This window comes from Eurypyga helias, unplaced genomic scaffold (genome assembly GCF_000690775.1).
Source record: "Eurypyga helias isolate BGI_N326 unplaced genomic scaffold, ASM69077v1 scaffold1844, whole genome shotgun sequence".
NCBI lineage: Eukaryota > Metazoa > Chordata > Aves > Eurypygiformes > Eurypygidae > Eurypyga > Eurypyga helias.
The window spans coordinates 57,085-80,477 of NW_010248001.1; the positions used below are offsets into that span (position 1 = coordinate 57,085).

A 23,393-nucleotide genomic window follows, 5' to 3' on the forward strand; every position below is an offset into this window, starting at 1 on the left:
CAAAAGAAACACCTGTGAAAAGGCTCATCTGGTACTTTTTCTGGTTTAATAACATGGAAAAGAGGGTACTTGAAACAACATTTGTGTATTAACTCAGATTGATTTAAGGATCTCCTTGGGATGAGAGATCTCTGAATAAAAATAAGATGACTGGAAAGTGCCTACTTATCAAATGCTGAAGATGTGTGTTCGCTACGGCTTGACACAGCATCAGGAAGTGAATGGAAAAAAGTCCTTTTAATTCCCTTGCGCTCTGGATGAAGTCTTTAACAAGTGATCGGGCTCACTGCGCATAGGCCTTTGGCCCCTGTTGGTTGTCTCCTCGCTGTGTCCCTTCCTCTTCATGTCAGGTTCCCCTTGGAGAGCGAAGTCATTGGAACTGGTCATTACTTAGTGCGTGCTAAGGTAGATTTACTGAAACCCTGGGCTTAGACCAGGTGGGAGGAGGAAATGCAGAGGTGAATCAGACCTAAACTTTTCTTTGTGTCCTAAATATACTGAATGGGCATCCTCCTTACTTGTTGTCGCGTGTTGGAGAGGTAGTTTTAGGTTTGGACTGCCCAAGGAGATGTGGAGTCTCCATCTTTGGAGGTCTACAGCTAGCAGCCTTCTTCAGATGTGCCACAGGTAGAGTTGATTCTAGCCATGAATCAGGGTAATGGATTTGCAGTTCTCTTGAGCTCCCTTCCAGTGCTGTATTTCTGTGATTTGGTTATTTGGAGCCATATTGTGAAAAGATTGTGATGAAGATTAATTCTGAGTGTAGTAATTGTACATGAAAGGTCAGTAGTTTGTGGTTGTAAGATCTCGGCCCCAAAAAGAAGAATTTTAGCCTACCCAGTAATAGAAATGTCTCAAGATCTGATGTTTTCCTAAATTACTCCAGGTTTTTAATCCAAACCTCATGATTTCTGGACAACACCCCTCTGATTTGTAAGTGGCACCGGTATAATTCTTGTCACCACAACACCATTCCCTCAGTTGAATGTGGTCTTTGAAGTGTGTGGGTATGAATATTGCATTCAGAAGGTTCCATGTCACAGAGCAATCATTGTAGCAGTTGCAAAAAATACTTTTTATTTCCTCCTCATTCTCTTCTCTGCCTATAAGGAAAAAGCCCAATCTTTCTATCCATTTTGCCACAACATAAAACTACGTAACACAGGAGATAACGCTCTCCTGTGCATCTTGCAGATGAGTGCATTGGAAGGCTCTGCTGCACGGTTTGGGCTGTTGGGTCCGGGCAAATACCTCTGCTAGGCTCCTTGTCCTGCTTCCCTTCTGTCCCCATCCCTTCATACCCAGGGCCTTGCCAGTGGTTGGAATTAATCTTGTGTTTGTACGGTGTCTGGGACCCTGGGTTTCTGCTCTGGGAATAAATATTTTGGAAAATATCTTCAGGTTCCTTGCAGAAGGACTGCTCCCCTCCAGCCATCTCCCCCTGCCCTCACACCGCTGGTTGGGAAGTGACGTTTCCACTATGCTGATCCTGAGAAGGGACTCACTTTTACCCTGTCCAGGGAAAAAGTGAGGGCTCGTTCTGCTCAAATCAGCACAGGAAAATATTACATGGGGTGAGGCTGAATTCTGTCCAAACATAAATAGAGTAGCATGTCCCAGAATATCTTCTCAGTCTAAATCTTGCTCGGCAGTTGAAAGTCCCAAGTACCAATAAAGTCACTGACTAATGAACATTACTCAGTTCCTTTGGGTGCTTGGCTAGGGGCACTCATAGTTTCCAGTCATACGATTACTCTTTTTTACTTCAAGCCATCCTGTTTTCCTTTAGTCTTTTGGCCTTAAAGAAACATTGAGTAACTTTGTGTTCTGCTTCTTAATGGCAAAGTCAAGGCATCCCAGAGACACGGATCTTTTTAGCTTCCTTTCCTGCTACCTGGAAACACCTTCTTTATCTCTGGTGCCAGCTGAGGTGTTAGTTTTCTGGTTTATTTTCCCTCACCCTTTCAGAGTCCCTCTTTTTTACCTTTTTTCCACTGGAAATGAAAACAAAATTGGGATTTTCCAAGCAGAAGTGTATCTCTGAGATACACGGTGGAGATGAATCAGCACCGGGACGTTTGCTCTGTACACTAGATATTTGATGTGGAGAGAGGAAAGAATTAAAATCCAAACCTTAGCTGAAATTTGGCAAATGATTATTGCTTTTACACAGAAGTAACACCGAAGTATGCTTGGACTATACAGAAGCCACAATTGAAATTTACTGTGGGTAGTTTCTACAATACCTGACTTATGCCACAATCCAATTTTGTGGCTATGCCATTCTGTTATACTTGATGTAGTTCACTGTGGGCATTGCATACACGTATCACCCCTCAGTGAGATGTCTCCATCTTTCATGTCTAACACAGTGAGTGGGGGACGGCAACACTACACCTCAGATTATGAGTCGGGATAAAGAAGAATCCCATGTCCAATTGACCATGGCAAATCCAATTCAAACTGCAAAGGGATATTTTTCCTTCCATTAGGCAGAATGTGATTAATTTCCCATGTGGAAAATTGTTCAAGACAGACGTAGTTGTAAATTATGGCATAAGAGATCCTATTACTACAAGCTCTATCAAAACCTAGTGTGCCTCCCAAAATAGCAATAAGAAGATAATTATATTAACAGCCTTTCTTGTTATTTGATGTATGACTGACATAGGCTGTAAGCTTATTTTCTGCCAGATTGGAGCCTTCATTTAAGGATGGATGCTTTGGCATTTGTGGACATTAACAACAACCCTTGGTGTCTGACATTTGAAATTAAAAGTGGTATAGGAAAGTTATTAAAATAGGGGCTTGAAAGCCAATAGGTGCAAATTAGCCTACTGTTTAAAACAATGCATCCTCTGGGGGTGAAGACTTAAAAACTTCATATCCAATCAGAAACATGGTTTTACCAGCCAGTGTTCTAGAAAGATCAGTTCTAGACTCTGGACTGCTCAGGCCAGGATCTGCAAAAGAGGCTGTTAGAGACACAACTAACTTTGCAGATCACACAACTTACTTAGGATACTCACGTTTGGAGCTCACTGCAAAAGGTTGGAGGAGGATCTCATGATATTCATGGAAAAAGACAGTTTGGTGTTGGTAAGCACAAAGCAGTGCTGGGGGTGGGGTGGGGGAAAAGGGGATCTGGGAAGGAGTTTTGAGGATGTTTCCATGAAAACTGCAGCTCAACAGTCAGCAGCAGTCAGAAAGACAAAGATGGTGTTAGAAAGAATTAGGCAAAAGAATGGGGAACAAAACCCAGTGCTTCAGCTGCAGAAATCCATAGTTTTCCCATGTGAAGGCTGTCTGCAGGTCTGGTTGTTGCCTCGCGGAAAGGATGTATAATAAAGTAAGGTGCTGAGAGGGATGGCAGGGATGATTATGGAGGTGAATTGGCTTCTGTATGAGGGGAATAAATAGACTAAAATCTGCAGTCTGGAACAAAGGTGATGGTTGGGACAGGGTAGAGGTTTGTGAAATCACAAAGATATTGAGAGAGTGAGGAGGACATGATTATTTTTAGTTTCAAGAATGCAGAAACCAGGTGCAGCCCATGAAGTTTGGAAGGCAAGCTTGAAGTGAACAAAAGGAAGTATGTAGTGACATGCTGTGTGATTAAATTACAAAATTTGTTTCTAGAGGACTCTGTAGGGTCCAAAGTCGCTGTGGGGTTAAAAAATGGGCTAGGGCACTTTCTGTAGGATGGAGCCAACACTGGTTGCTAAAAAATATTTTCTGATTTTGAAAAAGTCTAAACACTTATGTGCAGGAATGAGGTGTGTGTATCAGGAGAATACAGAATCTCAGTGTGTATCAGGAGAAGGATCCCAGTACTCGTGTCCTGTTCTTGAATTTCTTTCCCATATTTTACTGGCCAATCTTGTAGACAGGGAGCTGGACTACAGAGATCTTTGAACCAACCAAATGCAACACCTAACCGGGCTGCAACAAAGTGGACTAAATCTTCTATTCCTTTTTAGTATGTTGTAGCAACCAGTGAAGCTTCACTCTTGAATTTGTAGCAGCGAAATGCATAGACAGTGATCTTCCATCTAGGAGTGGAGGAGATGGCGTCTGTCCATTCTTGACCTTCTGCTTGGAGACCACAAGTCTGCAGGCTGGGCTACCTCAGAGGGGTTAGCTGAGGTACCCAATAGTGGGACTTTGTACCTCTGGCCAGCCTTGTGTAGCACTGCACACCGGGACACAAAGGCAAACAGCATTTGGGGAGCTGCCATTCCTGTGTGGTGGCACAGGGAGAGAAAGACCAGTTTGTTTGGTGGTGTGGATTTTGTTAGCAGTCAGTCCCGTTTGGCTGCTCAGCGTCTCCGTGGCTTCAAATGCAATTAATCAGGGCCCGAAAGGGTAATTATCAGCTCACATTCGTAATTCAGACTTCTGTGTCTATTCATGTGACTGTTTTTTCTTTAATTTAGCAATAAAGTTAGGGTTAGGTTCATGTTTTTATGCTGCTGGCCCAGCGATCCTTATTAAAAATAAAGAATAACAAAGCATTAGTTTCCAGCCCACCTTTTTTTCTTCTCCCTGGGAATGAAAAGGCCGTATTAACTGTGAAAGGGAAACGAAAGCGTGCATAGTCCTAGGGTCCTGCTGTCACCTTGGCTGAAGACGCTTTTCCTTTCATGGGGCGAGTAATTGCTTAGAGCATTAATCCCTGAAAGAGGCTTTTCGTTCTGCAGTGGGCGAAGCTGTTGACATCTGACGGTGCCGTTTCCTTGCCTTTTCCTCCTTTGATTGGACATAGGCACCTTGCTGAACCCAGGAGAAGGTGGCCATGGAAAGCTGGGGATAGTCAGCACCCTCCACCCTGGGCTCTGGGGCAGCGGCTCCGTCCTCCGGGGTGCTCTCACACCCTTAACACTGCGTGTACTTGCATGTGGGGGAACCGAGAGGTATTTTTCAGGGAGATTGTCCTCAGCTATCTTCTGGTGTCAGCAGGCACTGCTGGTGCCAAGCCTCACGTGAGCGTAGTTTGGATTACGTGGCCTGAGTTGGAAACGGCTGAAGCACTCACAGACAGAGGAGCCGGGTGTGAAGGAGGCTGTTATCTGATAAGTCATTATAAAATCATCTCCCTGTTCCTGTTGCAGTGGCAACTGCTGGTGTGAGTGCTCTCAGTCGTGCAGCCGAGGTGGAGCAACCTGAGTGAGCTTTGCTGCCCGCACGAGGCCGAGTGACTGGACACAGGCTCACGTTGGTGCAAGCCACACGTGCCCACACGGATCACCGTCTGTCCACTGCCTTCCAAAGGAGTGGATTCGCTGTGCATCCATCAGCTGGGAAAGGGCTATGGGGGTGGTTTCATGGCCAAGAGTTAAAGAGGAGGTGCTGCTGGGTGGCCTGGCCACAGACCCGACCCAAGGGCTGTTTCATCAGGCGATGTGGCCAGCTGGGTTGTTGCCCTGCAAGCTCAGAGAAGGCAGGGAAAGGGGTGCAGGTGTGGCTTTGGGGTCTGCACAGGGAGGTGCAAACATGACTACACCAGCAAGACCCCCAGCATGTGCTGGAAATAAAAGTGCCCATCTCTCCTGTAACACACACAAATCAGCCATCCCTGCACACGCTCACAAGCCTTTGAACTCGACAGTAGCTTTATCAGGGATGAGAGCAGTCAGAGAGGAAATCCCTACCAGAGATTGTCTTAAGGACACAGAAAGGTAAAAGATGTGTCTGGAACCAGAGAACGCTGTCTGTGGTTTGTGATGGTGTCTTGGGCTGCAGGTGAGCTTCCTGACTTGGAGGCTGGCCAGCTATGGTCTGCTTGTCGTTCAACGGCTTCTGTGCCTGTCACCTACTGAAAATTCAGCTTGAAACTGGATTTTGCTTAGAGGACTCCAGGAGAGCACTTCCCTTTGAAAAAAGAGAACAGTGCTCTTTTTTGCAAAGCACAGGGGATTTCATTTCTGAATAGTGCTCTCTCAAACCCTAGCTGGTGAGTTCCAGTCTCTGACAGGCACAGACACCTAGTTATGTTTGCCGCCGCGTTGTTTGTTTGTTTAATTTCTGTGTTAATTGGTGCCTTCCAAATACCACAACTGCTCTGAGGAGCACTGTCCCTGCCAACCTGACTGCTGAATTTAGCCTCCTGTAATGTGGGACATGTGTACCTGGCAGCTGATTTAATCAAGGTCTTCCAACCAAATCTCATTTGTGGCAGAAATCGAGGATTTGGTTTTGATTAGAATAAATGTTTGAACAGAAAGATTTTCTGTCCCCAGGTGCCGAGGTAGATGTGTTTTCATTCTGTATGCGATCAGCAGAGTGATCTAGGGACGGGCTTTATTGCTGTCGTTAGTGCGTGCTCATTTTGTGACCTTGCGAAGCCACCTTCACATCCCTACCCCTCAATTTCTACCTGCAGTGTTCCTGTAAGCATGTATGCCGTAGCACCGCGTTATTGCATGACCTACCTCCTAGTAATAATAACTTTGATCTATGTGGTGTGAGTGCAAATATTATTTTATTCACAGCTCCGGTTCTCAACAAGCTTAAGGGTGGAGCCTCCCAAGCCGTGTTATTGCCAGTCACGCCAAAGGATGTGGCTAGGACCTTACTGAGCTTTTCCAGTGTAGTTTGGCAAAGGTGCAGTGCAAATCCACCTCCCTCCAGTGACCTTGCTACGAGGTCTTCATCCCCAGTGGATGTAGCTCAAAGGGTCCCTGTCGGCAAGGCTGGCAGTGGCCCGGTGGCTGGGAAGTAGCATCTTGGGCTTAGCATCACGCCAGCCCGTGCATTCGTGACAAGTCACATAAGAGCTAATAAGACAGTGCAAATGTTTTAATAGGCTCAGTTCGTTAAGGCTCCTGCTTTAAATGATTGAAGTGGGACCATATGGTCCTCCCCTGATGGTCCGTGCCATGAGATGCCTATTAATCTTATTGATTTCAACAGACCCCAGCGAGCAAGGTGGTGGAAAGAGCAGAGGGAGAGTTTAGTTTGTGTTGCTACAGGGGCATGGACTAGCCCTTCAGGAAGAGCATTGTTCATGGAAAAGGTGGCACAAAGTCCTTTGAGAGACTTGCCTTTTCCTTCTCTGAAGGGCAGAACTTGGAGTAGCTGGGATGATACAGGCATGTTCACCAGCAAATATGTAGTATGAACAGGGGCTGCTGGTTCCCAAACTTGTTGGACCAATGTACAGTGATTCACGTCATTCTCACACAGCCTAGGGAGCGAAAGTTACTTATGAACATAGCTCTGCAGACTGTCTGTGTACCACTAGTGATTTGGAGATCACAGGTTAGGAGCCACTAACCACCTGGGTGAAAGCAGGACACTGGCGTCAGCTGATAGTGGAGGAAAACCGAGTGTTTCAGCGATGAGACGTAGTGGTTGGCGTTTCTCTGGTCAGTGTGGCATAGGGTCTAGATAGTTTGATCATTATTTAAGCCCTGATGTTTCTGCATGTTAGATTACTTGGTCCTGTAAATTTGGAAACTGACCTTTTTGGAGGATGTTCAACCAAACACAGGGTGCAGATTCCTGTCTTAGGGTGATGCTTTGGATCTACATAGGCTTTCCTTGTTCAGCCTGGAGAAGAGGAGGCTCCGAGGAGACCTCATTGCAGCTTTCCAGTATCTGAAGGGGGCCTACAAAGGTACTGGGAGAGGACTTTTTACAAGAGCCTGTAGCGATAGGACAAGGGGTAATGGGTATAAATTGAAATCAGGGAGGTTTAGATTAGATATCAGGAAGAAATTCTTCACAGAGAGGGTGGTGAGGCACTGGAACAGGTTGCCCAGAGATGTTGTGGATGCCCCATCCCTGGATGTCTTCAAGGCCAGGCTGGATGAGGCTTTGAGCAACCTGGTCTAGTGGAAGGTGTCCCTGCCCATGGCAGGGGAGTTGGAACTAGATGATCTTTAAGGTCCCTTCCAACCCAAACCATTCTATGATTCTATGATTCCTGGTTTTCTTATCCTTTTGCTCCCAGCTTAGCTAAGGCAATGCAGAGGGGGACATTCCTGCATCCTCTGTGTGAGGAAGCCACGCTGTTTCCTAAGGCAGTGTTTCTCGGATGTTTTGAAAATGTGAGCCTCTTTTGGCTTCTTGTCTGTGAGGCTGAATTATCATCAGGTTGGTTCCTCCAGGTGAGGGTGTGCCACTTGTCGGTGTTGCTGGCTGCAGGTATAAATACCATTCTCTCTCTCCCCTTGGACAGACTGCTTTCTGCAATTAAAAGCAGTTGGCTGTTTGCAGGCTAATGTGGGAGTTAACAACCACTAATTACAAATGAGTTCACTTTCCACCTTGAGGAAGCTGAGCTGTGTTGTTCGAGGAGGCACTGATTTCACTGCAGAATTTGAAGACTTTATTCACCGAACCAACACTCCCAGCATTTTGCAAACACTCAGAGATGGGGAAGGTCAATTTTAAGTGGTCTGGGGACTTATGCTCAAGCTACCATCTTCATGTGTGGCGTAGATGCTTTATTTTAATGTACTCTGGCAGTAAAGTTGGTTTAAGCAACCCCTTTAGGTTTACTGGTGTGTACAGACCAGTGAACAGGGAACCACCCCATGGTAAGAAAATTGAAAGGATAATTTTGTAGCGCTTTTTTTGCCTGCCCATTCCAGACAAAATGCTGCATAATTTGCTTGTACCACGATTCCTGCCTGGCTTTGGAGAGGTGGGAGATTTGCAGCTGCAGCAGCTGAAGAGATTACAAGAGCAGTGGGTTGTTTGGGTGATAGCAGCAGGACACAGAGCAACATGAAGTAGCTCATGGCTTATGCAAAACATTGTACAAACAGTAACTGAGCTGTTAGCTTGAGATTTGTACCCCATGACCCCCATCTGTCACTCCTGAATTTCAGCATCAGTGCTCGTGGCTTTTCTCCTTCTTCCAGCTGTGCTTGGTGCTTGAATCCCCAAACTCTGTATAGCAAAGCTGTTCTAGAGGTGATGCCACTGTCCCTGGAGGACAGCAACCACCCGTATGGACAGTGTAAAGCAGCCAGGTTCAGAGGCAAATCTTTGCTGGTGGGGAATCCAGCTTCACCTCTTGCCTGTCTTTCGTTTCCCCTTGTAATTCACAAAAGGGCATATTCTGCTTATCACTTTCAATGGAAGAGGATTTCTCTTCCTGTTGATACTGTTCTATGGTCAGACCATGTTATTTCCCATGCTTTATGGCTTCTCGGTGATTTCTTTAACATTGCAGCTTATGCACATTAGAAACAGGATCTAAGTGCAAAAGGACACCCTCCCCAGCATCCCCCATATATTGTTATTGCTTGTGGTGCTTTCCTGGCTGCCTCCTCTGTCTCCATCACCTCTTGTCACCTTCCATACCACTGCTGATTAGCAAAGGCCTTTATCAACTGAGGCACTTTGGCAGCCAAGTTCAGCCAGCAGTTCTGCCTCTGTCACTGAGTTTGTGTCACAGAGTTGTCACTCTGTCTCTGAGTTTCTACTTATTAAAATAAGTCGTTCCCCCTCCCACCGGTGGAAACAGTATGAATCATTTCCCTCCCCTTTCTTTGTCAGGAGCAAATGCCATCGATGTTAGGGCCCTGGCACTGGCTTTCTGACTCCAGGAAATCATGGATGAAACAATCCATGGAAGCTGGGATCCCATGTAAAAGTAAGACATTATTTTATAAAGAACACACCTCTTTTTTGGCTGCTGTCAGATTGCCCTCTGGTTAACAATCACACATACTTCCATGAGAAACATGAAGCGTATCCCACAGTGCCGTGCTGTTGAGTTACCCATTTTACATTGCAAAGTGGCAGTGCATCTTTATATGCTCCATTTGGGAATTACATTGTGTGACAGGTGCCTGAGAGTTTCATGCAGGACCCTGGGGTGGATGTCACAGCTTAAATGGGTTGAGGGGAATTTATGTCATATCTGATTGCACATCTGTGCTTCTTCAGTGTATAAAAATAGTAATAACAGCTATGTGTAAGGAGTAGAAGCCTTCATAAAAATACTCGAGCGACAAAACGGGTTTAGTTACACTGGAGGAAGCTGCTTAGCCCAAAAGGAGAATCTGTAACCGTGTGAGGGCTAAATTCTTTTCTCTTTTTCACCGATGCAACCCTGGTGTAACTGCAAAAAGAGTGACCTCTTCTTGTTAGCGGGCTCTGTCTCTCAGACGTTGATCTTAGGTTGAACACATTTCTTGGCAATGTATATACAGACCTGGTACCTCCCAGGTTCTCTGGTAAAAAGAAGAGAGAACCAAACTCACAGTAACAAGAGCAACATGAAGAGGCAGAAACAGGAGCACTTCCCTGCTGTTAGGAGACAGCTGACTGATGGAGCCTCTGCAGCTGGAGTTTCTCTAGTTGGAGGCAGCACATGTCTCTCTTGAACATGAGTCAGATGAGGCATTACAGTATTTCTAATGTACCCATTAATATTCAGGCTGCCCACTGTTGGATATTTATCATACGGTTTGCTTCATGTACTGCCCTCCGAAGTGTGGTGATGGTACTTGAAGCAGAAGATTAAATGTGAATATGCATTTGCCCGTTGTCCCTTTAACAATGGGTTTGGGCTCTTCCTAACCCCTGACAGATGCTACTTGCATGAACCAACCTGTGTCCTTCGATGAATCTCTCACCCAGATGTCACTTGGAAGGAGACTCAAGCTCAGCAATCAGGGAGTAAGATAAAGAGACGGAACTGGTCTCTGGTAGATTGGGAAAGGAGCCAAACAGCAATTTCTTTGCCTCCCCATTGCCCCTGCTGCAGCTCCCACTCTGCCTGGCTCCACAGAGCAGCAAAGCACTGGCACCGTACTGGGAAGATCACAAGGCCATCTCTAAAAGGTCTCGACGCATAGATAGACAGCACTGCTCCTTGCCAGTGAAAGGTGCGATTAGGAGATTTGTTTTAAAGGCTGTCTTAGAGCTTACAAATCACCCATCTAGAGCAGTGGATTTATCTGCTGTGAGTGTAAGGGCTGTAGACTATATAACCCCCTCCTTGAAGACAAAAGACTGGACTCTCCTGCTAGGCATCCCCTTGGAGACTTCTAGTGCTTCTCTGCCTAGTGATGCTTGGTGCTGTCCTGCCTCCAGACCATGCCCCACAGTGGCACCAAGCCCACCAGGAACCTAGGTGATCCTGCTCTGGCAGGGGGGTTGGACTAGATGATCTGTAGAAGCCTCTTCCAACCCTTACCACTCTGTGAATCTGTGAGCTGGGCTGCTTCTCTGCATGAACCACAGCCTTGACCATTACAAAGCACCAGGCTATGGACCTTTCTGGGATGCTCAGCTCAGACATGGAGGCTACTGGGAGGACCAGTGTTGAGATGCTTTTAAGCTTTTGCTACTCTAAGTATGAGGTTACATGGAATAAAGTGATATTCAGAGGATGCCTTTAAGCTTGCAGAATGACCAGTTGCCAGATAGACAGTCTCCTGCATAGCTTTATTCTTCCTACTTTGTGCACCCACTGTGTAGCCAGGAGGAAACTGAGGTCTTGTGGGAGAAGAGGTGTGTGGTCGTGGAATTAAAGGCTACATCTATATATATAGGCAGATGAAGGGATGATTTAAGATGTCCCCTACAATGCTAAACCTGATACTTTGCCTCTTATCCATGTTAATTTCCTAGGAATAATATTTTCTTTCAAGAAAAAAGGGTAAAAATAAATATTGTTATCCTGCATGAGCAGCAGGGCTGGAGTCCTGTGTCTTTCCCGCATCTCTCTTTCCCAGTGCTGCGGTCCTCAGCGTCCTTCGTAACACATGCCAGACCTCCCTTGGCCCAGTCCAAGCCTAGCAGATCAGTGAACGAAATAATTGCACAAGGCAGTGCCATCCTGCATAGCCTGTAGCTTCCTACCCAAGACAGAGATAGGCTTCCCTTCACCTCCCAGGGGGGCTGCAGCAAGGTTAAAAAGCCGCTCATCCTTCTGTAACATGGTGGTGCAGTGCCTGAGGAGGCTTCAAAGAGCTGCAGTAAAATCCAGGAGAGAGGAAGCAGCAGTGTATGTACTCACATAGAAGTGTATCCCTTCCTTAGAGATGTGGAAGCTACCCAGAGGAAAAGCCAAGCAGCACGTAAGCCGCTACTCCACCCTCCCAGGGAAATTGCCTAGGCTGTTTGCATTTACCGGCCACCCCAGGACTTCCCTGCTTCATGGCAGCTCTGCCCTGAGGGCTTCTTATTGGCTCTTACGTGCCCCCACTCCTTGGCTGGCTGCTTGCTCTTGGTTTCTTTGTGGTGGTAACGGGATGATCCTACCTGCCTCGTTAGGCAAAGTTTTCCATTAAAGGGTCCGTGTCCAGTGCACCCACTTGGAGGGTGTAAAAGAGTGTACAACGTGGGTCTCTCATGTTGCCTTCCTTTTCCAGCCCCAGGGGACCTCTCCTGGTTTTGGAGGAAGACCATTACAAACAGGGGACTGGAGGAAACAATAATAACTCATACTGAATCTGCAGTTGTTCCTCCTGGATGATCGGGACGGATTCAGACGAACTTCTGTCAGCAGTCTGTCTTCCCAGGGAAAGGGAGAAGCTAGACATTTGGGAAGTTGTCCCTCCTTAGAGATGCTTCAGTACTCCTGGCAATGAGGCTTTTCTGCCCAAGGACCCCCAGGATTTGTGAGGGGATCCCTCTTTGCTGCCCACCAGAATTGGGACGTGTTTATGGAGTGTCCTCCTTCTTTCTTTTTCCCTTGTTGACTGCTACTCCCTGGTGCTCTAAACTACTCAGCCTTCTCCAGATCTGAGTTTTAAATGCCATACTGGACTAGGCAGCTACAGATCTTTCCCACAGCCCTCATCGAGCCTTTTTCAGCTTCCAGTAGCAGGGGGAAAATCTTCCTTTTTCTGAAGGGATAAAAATGGAAGCACCTTCTGGGCTTTGCCTCATCCTAACACCACAGTCATCCTGATATTTTCCATCTCCATTTAAGGACTGAATTAAGACTCATCATATCCTGGGGTCTTTTTTGTACTCTGTGTTTAATATAACATTCTCATTATATTTATCTTGTTTCTTATGTTTGAGTCTTTCATTTATTACATACTTTGAAGACTGGGCCTCCCTGTAAGCTGTCTTTTTAGGAAAGCTGAATTGCATTTACAGGAGATCTTTAATGTGTTTAAGCCTTTGGGTCCTTTATGTTTTTATATGGTCACCGGTTCGACTTTTGACTCCTGGCTTGAACTGAAAACAGGAAAGCCAGAAAGTAAGAATGTTTCCAAAATGCTGCTTTCTCTTTGCAGTATATTTATAAAGGTTGCAAAGAAATACCAAGATCTCCCACACCAGCATTTCTGGAACACCGAGAAAAGAACTGGTCTTTTCTCTACAGCTACCCCTACTCCCCTTCCCCTCAAAAAGCTGGCTTACTGCCGTTATGCACTACAAGTACCGCGTGATCCTGGAGGCTATCAGAAATAATAAGAAATGTTTTGGAAGTGCAGGTACTTCTCCTTATTTACCAGGCAGAGAAGCAAGGAAGCAGCAATGTTCTGGTGTGTCCATAGTGAGTTGGTGCAGGGAGATGTGATTGCCACTTTCCTTCTCCAGCAGCTTTTGACTAAATCACTCAAGCTCTGATGAAGATCTCAGACACCTATTGAAGAATTCCCCTGTGCTCTGTGACTGCTGGCATCGCATCCTACAGGGATGACCCAGCACCAGCTTCGTAATGAGATAACCACAGGGAACCCACAGAGATAAATTTATGGCACTAGGAAATGGCTTTACCTCACAGGACAAACTCTTGCTGCCAGAATTGGGGTTGGAGATAAACCACTTTCTCCTGTCTGAAACAAAAGGCTTTAACACCTTCAAGATTAGCAGCTGTGAAGGAAAAGGCAACCAAAAGGGGCAGAGTCTGGGAGGGTGTAGAGCTTGGGCTACTGGACTGTTACAGGCTGCCGTTCCATTAACCTCTCAGCTTGTGTAATCATGACAAAATCAAAGCCACATATTCAGATTTTGGATCTGGTTTAATTTCCTAGTCCATTTTCTTATCCCATGATCCATAGATGAGTATCTCATTTGCCTGTTGGCAGAAGAAGTTTGGAGCAGGGGGTATATGTGCCAGTGTTTTTTTTACATAGACATTTCATGCACTAAGTAATGCTGGCAGATACGGTTTTATTCTACCACAAGGAGAACATATAATTCATTCTTGTCTCATTACATTAAAAGAAATACAGCACAAAAGAAAAAGGGAAGAAAACCACCAAAAAAGGATATGAAGATATAATCCCTTCAAGCCAAAAAAATACCAACTCCATCACATCCTTGTGTGTGGGGAAACTCAGCTCCTAGATTATTTTGATAAACTTTGTTACAATCAGTTTCACACAAAACCCAGACGTTTATTTAATCTTAACTGGCTTGCAGAAATGTCATCCAGTAAGGACACTGAGATTATTATTTTTTTTTTTACTTTCAAAAAAGGAGTGTTTGTTTATTTTTCTTCTATTATTTGGTTTCCCTCTGTAGATTTGTAAGGGCTCTGTCACCACAGGCTTGTATTTGCTCGTGAGTTGGCTGTGTGGTTTGTGTGCCTGCAAGGGCAGGAGCATCTGCAGTGGGAAGCGGCTGAGTGGGCTCTGCTCGGAGCCAGCATCCCACCCCAGAGATGCTCCCTGTGGTGCCTGCACAGACATGCCAAAGCAGCCCCAAAGTAGAGGGGACTCCCAGCGTAGTGTCGGTCCTTTCAAGGATAACAACTTCTCTAAAAGGGAGCCAAAACTTTTTGTGTTATCTACAGGATGAAATCAGAAAAACTCCCTCTGCCCAGCGAGTGGCTGCGGTTCCCTTGTGTTGGCTCGCACAACCCAGGTTTGGTGGCAGATGCCAAGGTTTCCCAGAGCCGCTGTGCCTCTGGTCGTTGTTGGCCGTGTGCTGCATCTCCTGGCCAAACGTGACCGGTGGCATCTACCTGTGAGAGGTGCCATGGACGCTCCCATAATGGTCCCATAATGGGACGCCCCCCGCGTCCCTCTGCTGCCTACCCCCCAGCGTACGTCTGTGCTGTTTGCTCCGAGGGCGGGAGCGGATCTGCCCCTCACACCTCCGGGCATGCTGTCTTGTCTGTCTTGTAGCGAGGGGGACCACAGTCACGCAGGGCTGCTGCTGTGCGAACCACACCAGTACTGGCACTCCTCCGTGGGGACACGACGGGCTTGCGGAGCTCAGCTCTGTTGGAGCTGGGGATGAAACGCCGCCTGCCAACCCTTCTGCTCGGTGCTATTGCTCTATCCCGCCTGGCAGTGATGCCCCTAACCCTCCCCTTCATCTGTTCCCTCCTCAGGTAAGATCCTGTTCCGGAGGAGCCATGTCCGAGACGTAGCTGTGAAGAGGCTGAAGCCCATCGACGAGTACTGCAGGGTAAGAGCTCTGGGGGTGGTGTCCGGTGGCCGTGCGGGCCCGTGGCCACCACCAGTGCTGGTCTTCCCTGATGGATACTGCTAAGAACCTCATCTGTGCCGAGTCTGTCGTAAGGAAGGACGGTCCTTCCCCAGCACCACTGGGACTGCCAGGGCAGGTGAAAACAGGCTGCTGTTTGCTCCCAGGGGCCTCGCAGTGTTTTCCCACGCAGACGTTATGCCCTGGACTGCTGTCTCATTTACTCGCTCAAGGCTGTAAGCCTCATCTGCCCGAAATACTTCAGCCTTGATGAGTGCAGGAGTTAAGCAGGCAGAGAGGCACGACTAAGACACGTTTTCTTCTCTTTCTGGGCCCATCTGTCCCCCAGTGTCACACGGGGGACAGTGCCGGCTGGCACAGCACTGGAAGAGGGATTTTCCAGGAGCACTTCTGAGGAGTGAAAGGCTGGAAATTTATTGCAGGAAAGAAAGTCACAGCTGTGTTGAGAAGAAGGTTAAGTCACCTAATCTTTCCTTTCTAGCTTAGAGTTTATGATTTGATGATAATTAATCCTCTGACAGTAGATTAAAAGTCGTTTCTAGCAAGGCGGTTACCCAGTTTTTGTAGACGTATCGAGCACGTCAGTCAGCGCATAATTTAAACCCCAGACTTCCTCTCTTATTTCCCGTGGGGTTTGCTTTCCGTTTTTAGAAATCCAGAGGAGCAGGTGGAGGGGAAAAAATACATTCCCAAGAACTTCCCCAGTCAGACGTTTGCTCATCCAAAATTGGGAGCAGATCACCAAAGTGCCCTGAGGCGTGCTAAAGGGGAGTCAGTGAGACCCATGCCATCTGCACCCCCTGGGCGAGGAAACTGTGATTAAAGTCTTATCTCATGAGATCAGTCTTTCTTGTTTGACAATTAACACACTGTCTTCCTGCCGGCAGCCGGACGGCTCTCTTTAAAATATGTAGGGTCTTGCTGCGTCCCCAGCCGCCCTCCTTCAGACAGGAACTGGCTGCGACGCGAGCGGTGAGGGCTGATGTCAGGGTTCACCCAGCAGACGCGCGGTGGAGAGAGCAGTGGCTTATGCCGGGGGGCAGCTGCTTCTCTGGGACCCCTTTGTCTGCGCCCCAGACGGGCCCGACCTGACCCGGCCAGGCGCGCTGGCGCCCACTGGTCACAACCAAGGGATATGTTGTGGCGTTGGCTGTGGGCATGTTCATTGACACGACAGCAATGTGATTGCTGCCTTCCTCTTTGCCTCCTTTTTTCTCTCCTGGAGGAGTCTGGCTCAGTTCGCTCCTGTTCAGATGATACAGGGCAGATATGCTGCTGTTACTCAGCTCTGAGACATGGCTGGATGCTTCCCCAAAGCCAAGCTGTTCATTTAACCTGTTTATTAATAGGTGCTGCTTTTATAAGCATGGACCCAGCCATGTTGGCTTACCCCAGTTTCCCCCAGCACAATGTTTCCCATCTCCAGCAGCAGCCACAGTAGTGTCCAGCAACAAGCATGACAAACCTATAGCAACTTCTCCAGAATATTATCCCAGCTTCCAGTGAAGAGCGAGGCTCATGGTCACTGAACAGCTCGAGCAGGCATTGCATCTCATGTCTGTGTGAGTGCTCCAGGAGGGCTACGTCCTCCATAGTGCCTTTCTGCATGAGGGAAAGGGTCTTAAGGGAAGTGCTTTCTTGCCACCTTCGTTGAAGGTCACCACTTACAAGGTTTCTAAGAAGGTGACCTTCATAACCTTTCTGTAATCTTTCCATCTCCATATGATATTAACCAGGAATGACAGAAAGCTGTGAACTGGAAACAGAAAATTAGGTGGTGAGTCTGAACCAGAGTGGCCTCACTTCACCAGCTTATGGCCCACGCTATTGTAAAACGGGTAGGCAGACAGCATGCTTAATTTTGAAAAATGTAAAGAATTATGCTGGAATGATGTGGGTGAAGTTGATGGAGAAAATCTGACACGGGATAATAAAATGATTAAGTGAGACAAGAGACCTTTGTCCACTGCAGTCTGTGAGACAGCAGAAGAGGGAGGCAGGTTCTGCTGCAAAATTTGTGGTAATTTTTTTGCCAGATGAGGGTTCTTCATCCATTCCACCTGCCCTGGAAAGGCGGAGCACAGATGGGCCCTGACAAATGAGCGGTGCAAATGGTCGACCATTTGTTGTTTTGTTGTTGCAGACTGTCTCTGACCCAGCGGGGTGATTTGCATGTCTGAGAAACAGGTCTGACGACTGCTGTTTGGATGTGTTGTGGTTCCTGCACGAGGAACAGAAGCAGTGACAGGCAGAGGCCGCCTGACAGTTTGTTAGGATACTTGGCAGTAAGGGGTGGTCTACAGAATGTTCCATATCAGGCCCATGAGGCCTCTGGACCCTATGGCATGGGCCTCCTGGTCCCTCACACCTGCGTGATCCTTCATGGCGTTGTACCAGCTTAGAGAAATGCCATCACAGAGTTAATTAGGCCACTGTTTTTCCTAAGGCCAAAGGAGGAACTTTGAAGTAGCAATGAAAAACAGAGGAGTGGGACACACAGGGGGAGGTTTCTGTGAATTTTCTCATCCGTAAACATGAAAGTGCAGGGGTTTGGATGTCCTTGCTGGTAACCTGAGTGAGTTACCAAACAAACTGCGTTTTGCCAGTAAATATGCCCTGCCCACTGGAATTGGTATCTCTGGATGTTTTCCCTCTTAACTGTAGGCTTGGAATTAGTTCAGTGTGATTTCAGGTCTTCTGGGCTCATTGGGCCTGGTTTTCTTAATTTGTTTAGGAATTTTTGCCAGTGTGAAAGAAATAGCAACTTCACAGCCTTGCCTTGCCAGGGGCATTTTATTTATTAAACTTTTGATCTCCCAAACACACCTCTGGTGTGTGCTTGTCCAGTGTGTACTGCCCTGTGTTCAAGAAGGACTTCTCAGGTCGGTGGTTCACACAACCACCTCTCTCTCTCCTTACGCATTCCTCCGAGAACGCTCAGGCCGGCATTTGCAGACCTGCATCTTTGTGTGTGTTGGTCCTAACTGAGGGAAGCATCTTTCTGCAGGGAAGCTGTTAAGATGTGAAGTCCTGTTGTCATAAACACCGACCTGAATTTGTCATATGCCTTCATGCTGTCCTGTCTGGAGGTGGATTTAAGTAGATGTTTACAGGTTTTTCCATCGTGAGGCTTGAGTACCACATGCACGCCCCCTAAATTAAAATTAGGCGAGCAAGCAGGGCCATGACATACTGGTCATTCCTTTATTAACATTCTCAGTGTGAGAGACCACAGTTCAAAAGCATTATTGCCTCCCTTTTGGTCGCAGTCCTGCTTCTCTTTCAAGGTTTAATCCTTCAGTCTGTCAAGACAGATACACAGACGTTTCTGTCTCTATCCATTGTACGGCTTAGCTAGTGCTGATTGCAGATGGAGTAATAGTCCTGGTCAAGAATGAGAGAGCGTGGGTGAAAAACTTTCAAACTTTATAGATCATTTTTTAGTCTACATTTCAGAATCCTGATGTGTTTAGACCACCTGCCGTAATGAGAGCTGGTTATTTGCAATGCCCCTCAGCACCTGGACTAGAGCCTTGCTTTCCATTGCCTTGTGGTCCCAGAGCCAGATGTACGTGGTGGCGTAGAGAGAGCAGCCCCTGAAGGCGCTGGTCCTTCTCTAGCTGTTGTACGTGTTGATAGACAAGTGTGACCAGTCTCCCATTGTAGACATATAAAGTTCAGTGGGGTGAATATAGAATCATAGAATGGGTTGGGTTGGAAATGACCTTAAAGATCATTTAGTTCCAACCGCCTTATTCTGTCACTACAGGCCCTTGTAAAAAGTCCCCCCCACCTTCCTTGTAGCCCCTTCAGGTACTGGAAGGCTGCAGTAAGGTCTCCCCGGAGCCTTCTCTTCTCCAGGCTGAACAACCCCAACTGTCTCAGCCTTTCATCATAGGAGTGTGCTCCAGCCCTCTGAGCATCTTCGTGGCCTCCTCTAGTCTCAGGTCTATGCCCTTCTTACACTGGGGGCCCCAGAACTGGGCACAGTACTCCAGGTGGGGTCTCAGGAGAGCAGAGTGTCATTCTGTGCGTATATACGTGCACGCCTACACTCGCTGTGCGTATCGACATGGGCGTATCTGTGCGTCTGCGTTTTATAAAGGAATCTGCGTAAACGAACACTCAGCAGTCGGCCCATCCTCGCAAGTACCCGCGTGGTTTTATACCCGTGTGCGTGTGTTTTGTGAAGCCTTTGAGCTGTAATGTGCCGCGGAGCTGCCCGCAGTTCGCGTAACCTCAAGCGCTGAACCCCTGCCTGGTGCTCTGTTGGCTTCGGCTGCGGCGTGCGGCAGCCTGCCTGCCGCTGCGTGAGTAGCCAGCCCTCCCCAGCGCCGGGGGCTGCTTGCTCACGCCCGGCCTGGTGTTACAGCTTCTCTGATGATAGCCTTTTGAATCATCCACTCTGCGAGACTCTCTGAAACCTGTTCTGTAGAGAGACAGGCATCGTTACAAGCTGAAATAGCACATCAAAGCCTATGTCCTGAAGAGTGTGTGAGGTCTGAGCAGCGCACGTCCGCCTTTGCACGCCGAGCGAGGAAACATGCTGTTACTGATAGTACTTGATGGTTGTGCAAGGCTGAATTCCGCTCGCTGGCACTTTTTATCTATCACCTTTCCTGTGCAAATTCCTTGCTGTTTCTGGAAGCTTGCTGTTTGTAGCTGCGTGCATTTGCCTCTGGTTTCCACATCCCAGGAAAAATGTCACTTCCCTGTGTTTTCCATCCTTTCACCATCTGTTTTCCTCTTTTTCTTGGCCCTTCTTTCCTTGACCCCGCAGTCTTTCCTTCAGGCTGTTGGCAGCTCTGCCCTTGAAGTGTCTTGCTGGAAATGCCTGAAACTTGCATTTTCCCCTTGCAGAGTGACAGCAGTGTCCATCATCTCCTCAGAGCACTTTTTGTTCACCCGCTGGAGTCGCGTTGGGCTTGGCTTGCTCCTGGGTGGATGCTGTGTGTTTGCTGAAGAGACCTTTGTTTCTCAAAAAAGTGTTGCTGCTGCCTGCCACTGTCCAAAATCAATAGATGGACTCTGCCTGGCTTTACACCCTTGTTTGCACTTTCTTACCCTTTCTTAGCATTTCTTACCCCTTCTTAAGGTTTTGTTCCTTAAGAAAAACAAGTAAAAATTGACTAGCTGCAGACTTACACCCAAGCTCCCCAAAAAACATGCAATGGCAAGTTGTTACCAGGTGGATTTCATTTCACCTCCATGCACTGGGCTGAAAATTGCCGTACTTTGGAAGGTGATTCAGAAGCAGGAGAGCCTGCCCTGCCCCGGGGCTGCCATGTCCATAGGGTGGGAAGGTGGATGGCTGGGTGTGGAAATGGCTTCAGCTGATTTTATCCACTGCCTGCGAAAGCCTGGGGTGACGGAGGTGCTTTTCAGTTACTCCTCTTCAGCCTGCCAGGACCACAGTGCTCCTGGAGATTTCCAGGCAGTGGACCACTGATGCAGGGGGATCAGGTTTCCTAAACCTTCTTAAGATTTAGAAACACAGATTTCCATGGCAGCGTGGTAGGATTTGTGCTTCTCCATCACTGAAAACCTACTCTGTGCTCCAGCACAGTGTTGACATCTGTAGCCTGGTTTTTGGGAAGGGTGAAACACCTACGACTTGCAGGAAAGTGGAGACGCTCTGAGAAAGGGGTCTGATGTCCAGGACCCCCTGCGATAGGTCTAACTCGGGTATTTGTGTTTCTCTGGTAATGATACGTATCATTTGCAGTACTTGCTCTTGCCCCATTGACTGCACAAGATCAAGCCCTTTGAGATTTCAAAACATACTGTAGATATTAAATATCTGACCCTCATAACCTCTCTGCAGATTAGGTAAGTGTTATTGCTCAGCACTGTAAACGGGTAACTGAAGATCTATCCCTGCTGAATTGGATGGAAAGAGGTTAAGTAACCTGCCCAGACTGAGAAGGGCGTTAGTAATAGAGCCATCACTAAATCTCAGTCCCATCCACTGTTGGACAGACAGCGTTGCTTCTCCGTGTAGGTCATGTCTCCTGCTTGAAGTGCAGATGAATAAAACATCCTTTAATGTTGTCAATGTCCTTGTTGGCCTGTGCTGGCAACGTGTTTCTCTTTCCACATGCTGTGATTGTTACTATTCCCAGGCTGACTTCCCAGTGTTAGTCCTGATTTATGTGCGTTTGTGCACACTAGGACTTTTAGACAAGACTGAGTGAATAATGGTGAAGACCAGGGTATCCTTCAGGCAAGTTAAAGCACTTGAGATTTCTGTTCTGTTCCATCTTGTGTTAGTGCAGCAACCAGTAGTGTTCTCTACTTGTGCCCCAGCACCCGGACCTGCCAGGCTGTTGCTGCCTTCTGCCTCTGATGCTGTTTCCTTACTGCGAGGTATCTTTTTCTGCTCCATATTGCAGTTGCATGTGACCAAAGGCCAGGGCCTCATTCTTTACAGGTTTGCTGATATCAATAGGATTTTCCTTGTGTTTTTATAAAGTGCCTCCACCAGGATAAAAAGAGTGGAAACACTTGGCTTTGAACTTCAGGCCACCTCAAAACAAGGCCCCATCAGCTGGAGACCTGCAGTTTCAGAGCAGGATTTTTCAGCGCTTTTCCTTCACATCCCCAAGCAGGAGTGGGCTTAGAAACAAATCTGGCCACTTCTAAAGCCTGGTTAAAGGCAGCTGTGAGGGTAACCAATTGTTCTGTCCTGCCTTTGTGCTTTGGCTGGGTCTTCTGTTGTGTCTGACCAAGATCAGCCAGATGTCTCAGGGGTTAGTATAACCAGTTCGCCCTAATGCACCTCCATTTAGCTCTGGTGCAGCTTTCCATTCATCTTTCAAGATTGTTTGTCTTTCAACTAGCAGAAGAGCCAGACAATCTCATTTTGTCAAACAGGTTTACAGCACCTCTAAGAAGCTTGGTCTATATTTAACGTGTGGCCTATTTTCAGCGTAACTTAGCACAGGGGGAGGTGAGCTCCAACCTCTTTTCCTCTCTTGATGGTCATTTCTGGAGGCAATCTATCTCAGAGTCACATCACTTAGAGCTGCTGTCCCATCTCTGTGGGCTGGGGACAGCTCTTTGGCCTCTTTTGGCACCATCAAGCTCCAGATCCTGAACAGCAAATTCATAGCACGTTTCTGCCTTGGGTGCTTGTCTCATTAGTTTGAAGTCTCACTTTCTAGCACACTTCAACATAATATGGTTGCTTCCCAAATTGTACTTAACTGTTGCTGAATGTGACAAGCGCTGCATACCTGAGCCTTGCAGGGCACATGGCCGTTGTTAGCCAGGATGTGCTGCGAAGCCTTCCTCCTGCATAAATAGCCTCCCAGACACTTAATCAAACTTCCTTTCCTGTTAATATAGGAGCAAATTGTTGTTTGGTTTGGGTTTTTTTAGCAAACTCTGCTTTTTCTGTTGACAGTGCTTAATGGAAAGCTTTTTGGAGCACATTAATCTGTGGTACTAGTGGGTGTTGAGTCTGTAGATTTTCACTGCTTGAATCTGTGTGCCTTGACATAAAGCCTGTAAGCCCTTAGTGCATTGTTTGAGGTGCTGTGCAAACATGTCACGGGGACTGTCCCAGCCACAGTGTGCTTACCTCCTCACTATTATGGTTTTGCACACGTGGACCAAATTTTGCTCTTCTACACATGGCAAAAAAACTACAGTGCTGACTCTAAGAACCATTGCTTGTCTCTGTTCATTGCATTCTACTTGATGTTTGCAGTCAACACATGCTATTTCTTTTCTTCTCAGGTAAGTAGCCAGGCGTGATGCTTTCCTTTCGTACTCCCTTCCCGCTGCCAGGACTGTTTTGCCTCCACTTGCTTGGTAGTTGAGATGTTTGAGGCCCTGTTTTGAGCTTGACTTTTCTAAGTGCTTCTCCCTCTGTTTCGCTTTGCAGGCGCTGGTTCGGCTTCCTCCTCACATTTCACAGTGCGATGAAGTCTTCAGGTTCTTCGAGGCCCGTCCAGATGACCTTAACCCTCCAAAAGAGTAAGTGCTGTGATGGATTTCCAGTGCTCCTC

General features: G+C 47.2%; 1 protein-coding gene across 1 annotated transcript in view; it reads left to right on the forward strand.

Moving 5' to 3' along the window:
* Positions 1 to 23,393, forward strand: part of LOC104509071 (SH3 and PX domain-containing protein 2A-like) — a gene marked incomplete at its 5' end in the record, with an annotated part of 111,567 nt that overhangs the window by 45,643 nt on the left and 42,531 nt on the right. Inside the window, 2 exons of the mRNA XM_010150890.1 lie at positions 15,266 to 15,342; positions 23,270 to 23,361. Of these exons, the coding sequence (XP_010149192.1) occupies positions 15,266 to 15,342; positions 23,270 to 23,361 (169 nt within the window). The remainder of the gene's footprint in view (positions 1 to 15,265; positions 15,343 to 23,269; positions 23,362 to 23,393) is intronic.